The 11,696-nt window shown below is 39.2% G+C and overlaps 1 protein-coding gene across 1 annotated transcript; it reads right to left on the bottom strand.

Moving 5' to 3' along the window:
* Positions 1 to 4,250: 4,250 nt before the first annotated feature.
* On the bottom strand, positions 4,251 to 8,628 carry LOC111865046 (POU domain protein CF1A). The gene has a single exon (XM_023852763.2). The coding sequence runs from the start codon at positions 8,122 to 8,124 to the stop codon at positions 6,718 to 6,720; it is 1,407 nt and encodes a 468-aa protein (XP_023708531.1). The 5' UTR covers positions 8,125 to 8,628; the 3' UTR covers positions 4,251 to 6,717.
* Between the last annotated feature and the right edge of the window lie 3,068 nt (positions 8,629 to 11,696).

An 11,696-nucleotide genomic window follows, 5' to 3' on the forward strand; every position in this document is an offset into this window, starting at 1 on the left:
AGAGGCCTTAGTTATTTCATTGCGCGTCCGAGAGGTCTAAGGCATGAAATGTCTTCGCCCGTTCGAACACTGAGATTGTGGGTTCGAATCCCGCTCAAGGCATGGATGTCTGTCTGCGTTAATTCTGAGTTTGTGTTCTCTTATGTAGGTAGCAGATTTGAGTCTGGCTGATCCCCCGTCCAAGGAGTTCTACCGACTGTCTATTAAAAAACTGAAGCGGAAAAAGCTTTTCCCTGATGCCCTGCTCTCCAAGTGGGAGCAACAGGAAGTAGATAGATAGAAAGAAAGATTAGATAGATGACTAATTAAAATTTTTTATTTTCATCTGCGGTACAATTCTTTTAACTTGATTCCTTTGGTGGCGCGGTTAAGGCACGAAATATCTACGTCCGCTCGAATGCTGCAATCGTGGGTTCGAATCCCATTCGTAGCATGGCTATATGTCTGAGTTTCTTGTGTTTATGTTGTCATGTGTAGACAGAAGTCTTGCGGCGGACTGATGCCTCATCTAAGGAGAACCTACCTACTGTCCGTGAGATTAAAAGTTTCACATTAATCCTGAATGGTTAGAGGCCAGAGGGCCTAATCCTTCAAATGAAGAAGAAGAAGAAGAAGAACAGTGCACTTCAAATACTCTTTCATGATCCTGCGAATATTTTAGAATCCTAATTAGCTGCTGTTATTAAAGCCACATTAAAGAATAAATTTAAAATTTCATGATAGAACATTGTAAGGACTCTTTATATGCTGGAATGTAAGAACATCCATAAAAACGAACCACAAATATTTACACGATGAAGTTCCTTAAGACGAATTCATTCATTCTGAAAAGACTATATACTGGTATTAGAGGAATATAAGTATGTAATTAATACATTGGGCCTATTTGGATAATACCTATGAGATCAAAAGCCTGTAACAAGACATTAGCCTTTACGTATTCTTCTAAGAAACTGCATACTCAGTACTCAGCTGGGAAGGAAAAGGACGTACGGTCATATAGCGGACTCCAACTACTGTATCCATGGTTGGAGACAAGAGGTTCGACACTTAATGCAAATTACATCGTTTCGGAAGATGTCTAATTGCATGAAGAATTTTACGGTTAAAAATGAGAGTAATTAGCCGACAATGAAACAGTAGCCACTGAGATGACAATGATTAGCGTAATTGTTTAGTGTTCAAAACGTCCTCGGCTCGAACACAAATTAAGGCTATTAATGCCAAAAACAAAAGAAGGGACAAGAAATATATCAGTAGAACAAATTTTTTTTAAATGTCCTGTATATTAGATATCCCTTAGAAAATGCCCAATATCCAGCATAACATTAGCATAACGAATGGACCAACGGTCTCAAATTTCGAGAACTAGCATGAACGCTATAAGTCAGAGTTAACTGTTCTGAAAACATAATTTTTTCAGTTTCGTTTTAGCAGTGAACTCATATGAAGGGCCAATTATGCTTTATATTATATTATATTATATATATATATATATATTTACAATATTTATCCAGTCTTGTGGCACATAATACACTATTGTTACTATAAGCCTATAGGGATTTCTATCTATGTATCCGATTGCTTGCATAAAAAATATTTACGAATGAGATTTACTATTAAGAATGAAGCTCAGTGGATAGTCACATTATGAACAGGTAATAGGTCACAAGTAATTATGAGATACAAATCAAAGGCGGATGATAGAAACATTTGGTGTAATGACGTTAAACTTGAGGGAGCATAAAAATATGATTCTAAAATCACTCCCCCTTCCCCAAGAAAAATCATTTATACTTTAATCGCGTATATTATACCAATAACTGGTAGCAAGCCTGCTGCTACTGCATTCACCGCAGAATTAATAATACATATTTCGTAATTAAGTTCCAGGCATAAATACAAAACAAAAAAAATTATGAAGTCTTTAACGCGTCTTTTTTAAGTTTTTGTGGCATTATGAATACAAATTCTATGGGGGATAAAATTGTCACCCACTTATTTCGTATAGTTTGGAGTGTAATTAGAAATTTCTATAGCTTCTCCTCTCAATTAATCTATAGGTACAGGTTGGGATAGTTTTACAGACGGACTATAAATGAGTAAGTATGAAAAAATAGTCGATACTTTCATATGACAAAAACACATGTCATTTATTTATGTAGTTGATTTGCTTTGAAATGTCAGTATACAAGAAAGAAGATGGCGGTCTACGCACAGACGTTATATATAGGCTATTCTTAAGAGTTTGAGATGCATTTTTATGCAATTGTTTATTATTCTTCATTTTAAAAACAAACAAAAATAAAACAAAACTAAATCAACAACTTGACGTAAAGATCACAATGTGCGGAGAGGGACCCCGCTTCTAGCGCATTGTAACACACAGAATATTCCATATGTTTTGAAGTTGGGACATAAACAGAAACAAACAAAGCTATTTGCAGTTATGTAATATTCATTGTGGTTATTTTTTTGAAAATGATTAAGAAATTTTATACCACTATAACTGCATTATAGGAGAAGTTCATGGAGGTAGGCCTAGGCCCACTGGGGCTGTAGTGCCAAGGAAAAAAAATAACTGCATTATTCTTCAAGTAATTTAGAGAAACGTTACTGAGTCTGTTTACATGGGCTACTAAGAACTTTGCCGCCGGAGAACGTGATACATTTCCAAACAATGGCTGATGTAAAGGATAAAATATATTAGCAAGTAGCAATTAACACACGTCAGGAACTTTTGAAGAATATCATATAAACCAGAAAAAAAAGAACTAATATTTCCAAATGTTTTCATGAATACTTTAAGCTCTTAAAGTGCCATAACCGACAATATAAACGACGAAGACTAAATGCATAAAATGAAACAGAACAGTTCTGAGTACGTAACATAAAAGTATCCGTCATTCTGAACTTTCTTATGTTAGCAGCGTCGTAGAACGCCTTCGATGCATGAAAATACTTAAAACTGCGTATTAACCGCAGTTATGTGATTCATTTTAATACCACTAATTCCATCAAAACTTGCATGGCACTTCCGGTCTAAAGCCGCACACAAACTTCATACAAATAAGTAACAGGCCAATCTGTCAAAATCATACGTATACCAGTGAAATGCAAAAACTTTGCAATGTTCATACTAGCAATCGAAGTTTTCTTTTTTAACTTCTGAGCTGAACGTATATTTAGGCTACGTTCTAAACCATCGAGGACCTAAAGCTCATAAAATATGAAGAGGCATTTAGCGAATTACCTGTACCGAATTGTATTAAAACGGACAGATGCCTTCATGGAAAATTCGAAAGCGGATATTATCCCGCGATGAAGCGCTGAAGCTGTGACTCCTGGGCCTATCTTCCGTTGAAGTATTCATAACCACTTTCTCCTCACGGAACTGAATTACGATAGGTCACATATATTTCTAGGTTAAGAGTACTCATAAATATAAATATTCCAATATATATCGTAATAAACGCATATTTCATGAGAACGCACGTTACAGGTAAGAAGAAGAAGGGCTGTGATGATCAGTGTTGAATTTCAGTTGTCATTCTGTACTTCCTGAACGTTAAATCTGCCACTGTTTGGAAATTTTTCAAATGGATATGATTTCAATTAATTTAATGCAATAAAATATGTATACAAATTCAATTTGTTATGATGTTACTTTTAAATGAAGCCGATTGTTTCAATTTTACATCAAAATATGTAGCCATACGTGAGAGAGGGAGATACAGCCAGTATTGAAGTTGCATAAATGTACACCGCAAAGTTCCCAGTATTATCCACACTGCGCAATATATAGGGACTTGATTTCTCAGTAAAAACGCTTGTTTATATGTCCTGCAAGTTGTTTGACACATTTCAGAAAAAGACTGCTAGTGCGACCAGGTATTTACGTCGTGAAGTGCGTGTCAGATTCTGTTGGAAACTCTAATATTCATCCTTATTTCGAGACTGGCTTTGATCACACTATGAGACTAGCAAGGCCAGTTGTGAGTTATATTTTCGTTCTAAATCAAATGGTATATATATTGCCACCTTAGAAACGCTTCATTTCGCAAAATGCTTTCTGCATTAGACGTGAGTCATTTTCAAAGGGAACAACAGTAAAAAAAAAAAAAAACATTAGGTAACTCAAATTTCAAGAGGGGCCCATATGTAGAAAACTTGCGTATATAAAACATAATAAAATGTGGTACTACATACGAATTTAAGGACTTCGTTTTGATGTAGAAATAAGATACTTATTACAAGTAAAACTCACAGTTTATTCATTCATGTTGGCACAAATACTTTCGTCGTGGTTCTTTAGAACTTATCTAGACTCTTTTGAAAAATGTTATAATTGCTTTTAAATCAACGTTCACAACATTAAATTATTACAGGTAATGAGCGGCTGAAAGCTCCTTTTTAACAAGAAAAACATATTCAATTTTTTTCTAAAATAATATAAAATTCGCTTTAGGAAACTACACAACAACAATCTGAATGCTTTTAACCTTTCAATTAATTTTAGTTTTAATATATGAATTTAAATTATTTCAGTACATGAAATGGCGTTTGAAAAACATTAAGTTATATACTCAAATGTGCGCGTGTGTGTGAGACGTTTGATAATTCAAGTTATGAACAAACGGACATATCTCCGGTGACTAAGTTAATACAATAAAATAAAACAACTGATTTAGAATATGACACAACTGTTTTACAGAAACAAAGTTCGTGATAATTTCGCCAAACATCTACCTAATCACATGACGACCAGACTTGTCTGCAAGTGCAGTTTTCTTCTTGCATAACAGACCTATCGGCAAATTATTGGGGACGTTCCTATTGCAGGCTATGTTCTCAAACATTGAAACAGATTGTGTGTTGGTACCCACCTAATATTCTCTTTCAAATATTAATTCTGTATCGTAAAAAATACTCCGCATATAATATTTACTTTCTTAATTACGAAATGAAAAAATCTGCTCTTATGTGCAAAGAGGACACTATTGTAATATGTACGTATATATTTATATATATTCTTTCTGAAAAATCGTTTTCTTGTTTCTTACTTTTATTTTGGTTCCATATATTACTGTTTCTTTTATTAGTCTGTTTTCCTGAAGAAGCACTAGTAACAGCACACGAATATTTCCATTTGAATGAAATAGAATTTATCACTTGTGTCTATTTCATTATTTTGTTTATTCCTCATTTGTTTACCTTTTATCTGTGTTTTTCTATCACTGGATCCATCCTACCTTAGTTTTCTGCGGGAGGGGTTGTATGATGTTACCATGGTGGAGTACTGGAGGTGCCGGCGAATGTTGGTTCGTTGCTGACGTTCCTCGGGAAGTCTTCGCAGTCATCGTCCGCTGTAGTCACTGAGAGCCACATTCTTCCACGTCTGGTTGTCTGACGGAGGGCCGTGCTGGTAGTCAGTTGACGGTGGAATGGTGTAGCAAAACCTCGGCTGCAGGCAGCGGCTTGGCCGGTGATATCACACCTGCTTGTCCCGTTTGTGTTACTAACATTTTGAATACCACGGTGTTTGTCATAGTAGTCTGAGTTACAGAAAATGCCCGTGAATTTATTCCTTCTGATATCTTCTACAGTTTCCAAATTTTGAATTTATTTGAGAGATTGCTTTAAATATCGAGCTTGGAATACCATTTCGCAGTAGTGCTCTTCGAGAGAATTTCAAGTCGCGTCGTATTTTGAATATATAAAGAACTTTACGTCACTGTCTTCGCTATACCTTCTCTAATTTCAGAAAGATATATTTCTCACACACGTACAATAATATATAATTAATATAATAAATATATACAATATTTTTTTAATTAACTCTTCTTTAGTTTGTTGTATTTATCGAATGTCCATATGAAATTGAGTCCCTCGGTCCGGAAAATCACGTGGCATTTTTACATCACAATAAATTTAGGTTAAGATTTTAAAAAAATGTCCACATCGTGTCTGTATTGATCCATTTATTTTACAGTAATAACTATGATAATAGATACACAATCATTGTTTTATTTAATTTGTGTCTGTTACTACAAAGTGCCATTGTAGTAGTGTCTTTTTCAAAAACTTTCGGGGCGCGATGTACACTGTATAGCTATATACAAGTTTGAAGTTCGAACGCAACCACAGTTCTACTGAAAACACTTTTATACAGACTGTAACTCCTGTTTTTATACAGACACTACCGAAAGTTCCTGTTCGGCCTCACGCTTTGTCTCAATATTTACAAATGTATTAAATGTTCTGCGATTGCAATCTCTCCACTTCGAGTTCCACTTCGGCTTCAGAAGCAACTGCATGTGTGTGCCTTGCGGTAGCGCTCAAATGATTCATCTTTATGTAGCAGCAGACAGGGAGATGTGGGGAAAAAAATATCTTTGCATAATTATGTACTTTGTAGTCGTCCAATGATGAATTCAAACATGGCCGCCGACTGCATAGTAATTAATTGATTAATTATGCAACACAAATCACAAAACCTCATCGTCTTCATCTTGTTTGTTTGTTTACGTAATTTTTCGGAAAACTTTACGAGCTTTATATTTCTCATTTTTATATGAAATCCTTTATGATCGAGCCTACGCACTTTGTCACTGGGGGTGAAAATATTGTTTCGCTTTTCGCACTTGACGACAGTTAGTGGAAGCATGTCTGAAGCCCTTAGTGGGAGTTGGCGGAAGCAGTCACTTACAGTAAATGCTAGTGTGCTGTTAGCGACTGGTGCGTAGGCATGGACTGAGGGGACAACATCGGAGGGCTGTGTGAATGTGAATGCTGACCCATGGGGGACCCATGCATGTCTTGATGATGATAACCCTGATGTAGCCCATGTGGAGGTCCTCCCTGCATACCTTGTGGCCCACCTTCCATCATACCATCAGGTCCCCCTAGTGTGTTCGGCGGCGTCATTCTCTTTTCTTTCTGTCGCCTGTTACAAAACCACACCCTCACAACCTCCTTCTCCAACTGCAAACTGTCCGCTAATGCAGTAATTTCTTGTGCTGATGGCTTCGGCTGTTTGTGAAAATGCTGTTCCAAAGCTCCTTTCACAGAGACTTCGATACTGGTCCTCTTTTTCCGTTTTCTGCCCTGTGCTGCTATTTTGTCGATGCTAGTGGGAGACCCTGTCGTCGAATCGGCTTCTTCCAACCACTTCTGGAGTAACGGTTTCAACTTACACATGTTTTTGAAGCTAAGCTGCAATGCTTCGAACCTGCATATCGTGGTTTGGGAGAATACATTTCCGTACAGTGTTCCCAGTGCCAAGCCGACGTCGGCTTGCGTGAACCCAAGTTTGATGCGACGCTGTTTGAATTGTTTTGCAAACGCTTCGAGGTCATCCGACGTCGGAGTGTCTTCCTCACCTCCCGAAGGATCGCCTCTGGCGTCTGGGTGTTGGTGTGGGTGCTGATGGTGCAAAGGGGACGGGCTGTGGTTTATTTCCCTCAGTGAGTGGTGCAGCTGAGGACTCGCTTGGTGGTGATGGTGAGCTAGCATACCATTCATAGCCGCCTGGTACGCCGCAGCTGGGCTCGTGTGGTGCTGGAGCGGTGACCCTGCACCACTGGTCGAAGACGTGGGGATGTAGTGTCCTGTAGACACAACCGGTGCGTGCCAAGAGTGTGGAGACCCCATGCCGCCGGTTTGCTGGTGCGGCGGAGGCGCTCTCGGATGGTGCATACCTGGGACGTCCCCGCCAGGGTGGGGCGGCTTTATATCCACTGCCGCCGTCTGATGGGGGTGGTGGTGATGTGAGTGATGTGGATGCATTCCGGCCATCGAGGCTGTCCAGGGATCTGCACCTGACCCTGGCTGTAGACTGACCCATGGGTTATGTGCCGCTGCCGCGGATAATGACACCGGATGACCATTTGGTGAAGGCGAAGAAGGAACTTGGTGGTGATGGTGATGGTGGTGGTGATGCTGTGAGGGCGGCATATACTTCATCTCAGTGTTACTTGCATCGGCAGCAGACCGCGGCGAAGAAGTATGATACCCGCCGACTGCCGCGTTCACAATGTTCATACCGACCACACTACCTGCAGAAGTACCGTCCAAGTCGGCAGAGATTCCCGTACTAGCGGGCATGTAAGTTGTGGTAGCCATTTACTGCTACTCCCTAATAATAATAAAAAGGAACACACACACACACAGAAAAAAAAACAACACTTTTCTAGGAGTTACCCCCTTTTTCCACAAGTCCACAAGGAGGGGGTGCCTTTGCTCCGCGCGCGGGCGCCAGCCTGCTCAGACTTGTAAAAACACAGCACACACACACATCCAGCACACTACGGTGCAAGAGAGACGGAGAATACAGCCTCAAACTCATGCGTTATGCATGCGACACAACGCACTCCGGCTCACAAACTGATGCCCTGTGCCTCGACAGACCGGGTCCTGGGACCATGCTGCCCTTCCTCCGCGGCCCTAACCACTCTGTCTCTCTCGCACTCGTCACTGCGGTGCTCCATCTCACTCGCTCTCACACACGCGCAACGTCATCCCTACTTCCACCGTCCTTCCTTATCCCCTCCACGTCGTTTTGGATTGGTGGAGATTATGTTTGAGTGGCAGTGGTCCTCACACCAGAAACCGTGTGACGTCACAATGATAGTGTCGGCTGATTGGTAATAGTAAGCCCCTCCTATTTTACCAGCTGGTATGGATGTTTTGGGAGTAACAGTGGCACAAATCTTGTGGCACCGCGGGGAAGGAGGGGACGGCAATGGTGATGTCAACGAAGCAGAGAATAAGGAAGACCAGTAGCTCAGCAACCGTACACACGGGAAGTGCGACCGCTGTTTGTTCATGTATTAAAACAATAAAGATCATTATGACACCAACAGCTTTACGAGAGGGCAATACCAAACAACAGCTTTTTATATAATTGGATATATATGTCCAGGTTTAAACGTGTAAAATAATTAGATTCGCCATAAACGCTGACGTTTATCAGAAACGTGTGTGAGGGAACGTTATCCTTTGGGTAGGTAACCTCAGAGAATAAAAATCGTTGGCTTCAAGGTCCTCATTGTATGTTGCAAGTAACTAAAGTTCTTCTACACTATAATGATTACTCAAGCTTACAGATATTTTAGATACCAATTAAACTTCACGTGTACCTAAGAGTCCGTTCACAAATTGTGAGCTTTTAGCCTAGGTCCATTATCTGAAAAAAAAAAAAATAGAAGTAGGCTTATGTTGACATCATGCTGTCTGTGTGTCTGTGCACCCCCCTCATTAATTTCTGAACCTGTGCCAGTCTTTATGAAACTTAGTATGTGCATCGTGGCACCTAAGCCCGTTTCATAAATCCCTCTCATCAGTCTGTGTGTATGTGTATCTTTGCCCGGCAACGGCTAGGTAAAAACGTTACTGCTGCAACGAATACCCAGATAACAATAGAAGAATTGTTGAACTCAGAGTTTTCTATGTGGTTCGTGTTATATAAAAAATTGATTTCCAGAACTTGTTGTTGCAGGTTGCGAGGTCGCACAAAAACAAGCTTACAGCTATTCAGCTTACAGTGATAGCCAAAAAAATTAATCAGATAAATAAACGTTCTATTGTACTCATATATCACAAACAATAATTGAAATAAGTAATGTTACTACGCACAAATAAGAAGATAAGACGTGTGAAGTATCTCAGAAGTGTTTCTGAAATGCATGACAGACAAAACATAAAACCATATTCCAGCGCGCTGTAGTTAAGCCTATATCTCGAGACAAATAAATCTGTTATTAAAATACTATGTATATTATCATGTAAGTAAATATAGTCCATTTCCTTACACTGATTATTTGTTGCCAAACACCCGACACAACCCGGTCTTACAAGACCGCCTTCGGTGTGTGTGTGTGTCATTCTGTACAAAAAGAGAGGATTGAAATACGATTCATATGTTATTTAAAAGTTAAATTAGTATTATTTTTAAAATATATTGATTTAGGCCGTAATTAGAGCAGTTTATTTGATTACGGTGTGTCGTACCGTGCTGTAGGCTATAAACATTTAACCTGCCAAAAACTGCAACAAGACCGCAGAGTTCCACCTTATCGACATCTGAATAAAGAGTAGTTAGTAACACAGAGCACAGAACGACACACCGCAAACAACAATCCTGACTAACTACCTATACCAATGATTTTTAACGCTATACTAATTTAACCTCTATAAGAAATTTAGAATGCAAATAGTTTAATCTTTTATTTTTTATATAGAATGCTTTTTGGAAATTTCCTTTAATGTACAATACCCCCTTCAAGATAACCTGTAAGATCGAAACATGTCGGGGTTTTAACAAAATGAAATCAACATAAGGAAATTGCACTTACACGGTGATTTCTGCATTGTTTTAATATTACTAGTATGTAATATACTGGTAGAAATAGGAGGGCACGCGGTAGCGTAGTTGGTTGAGGCACTACGCTACAAGCCTTAAGATGAGTTCCGATGATGTGGATTTCTTCAATTTACCTAATCCTTCCAGCCGCACTATGGCCCTGGGGTCGACTCAGCCTCTTAACAGAAATGAGTACTAGGAATCTTCCTGGGGGATAAAGGGCGACTGGCGCGTAAGCCTGACAACCTCACCGCCATCTGTGAGCCGACTGTCTAAAAGATGTGGGAGCTTCGATGTCTCACAACCCTATGGACCTTCACGACCTGTTACAGGGATATATATTGGTAGAAATAGACCTCTCAAGACAAATATGGCAAACATGATTTTCATCATATTAACGTAAGCCTATTACGACTTACTGTGCGCATCGCTTGCAACCCTGACCGTCCGATAAATTTGAGGAGCGCTCAGTTAATAGAGACTCTGTATAGACGGTCGACATGAAAACGAAGTGATATTTTAGTCGTACGTTTATTTCCTTCTTTCTCTGAAACGGCAGGACGCATGCTCTAAGAAGACTTCATTTTTAATTTCAGAACCGAACACCAATCCACTAAAGGGTAACTTAGCAGTAATATTCCATTCATATTCGGAAGATGGTTGGTTAAAATCTCTGCAAAATGATTAGTCTAAGTGATGATATTTCTCTGTACAGGTCACATGCTGCACAATCTTTGGTCCACCTCATCTGACACTAAGTAACTTCTGTAACTGAACGAGTATTGCTCAACAAAACGCTGATCGAAAATAGGTAATTGATGACTTAAACAAAAACAGAGCTTATTTTGATTAAACATTATTAATACTTCTAAATAGAGTCGACAACCTGTAATTTCATATCCAAAACAAAAGAAAACACACACGCGCGCAAACACATAGGTTTCAGTTCATCACTAGAATAAAATATAACGTGAACTTAGGGTATACTGTATTTTCTCAATAATATTGTGATAGATTTTCTCAAAGAATTGCTAAGTAACGGCTCGGTAAACAACCCGCGACGTACGCGCGCGAAACAATAGAAGGATGTCCATCTCTAGGCAACAGAGAAGCAAACACGATGGGTATTCTTGGGAAGGGTGTTTTCGATGCGGTACTTTAGGTACGTACGTAATGCAACAATAGAATAACTGGGAAAAGTTTTCTGTAAGTGGCCCGTGCCGAGACTGATATAATTACTATGTTAAAATCGGTTACCAGGAGACTGACAGAGGCCTTCTATATGTTGTATACATTTAATAATATATGAAAGGTAAATTGTGCATACTGACAT

This window comes from Cryptotermes secundus, unplaced genomic scaffold (assembly GCF_002891405.2).
Source record: "Cryptotermes secundus unplaced genomic scaffold, Csec_1.0 scaffold971, whole genome shotgun sequence".
NCBI classification, from domain to species: Eukaryota; Metazoa; Arthropoda; class Insecta; order Blattodea; family Kalotermitidae; genus Cryptotermes; species Cryptotermes secundus.

Bases quoted from the DNA above. Each gene is read 5' to 3' on its own strand.
- LOC111865046 (XM_023852763.2), bottom strand. From the start codon at position 8,124: ATGGCTACCACAACTTACATGCCCGCTAGTACGGGAATCTCTGCCGAC.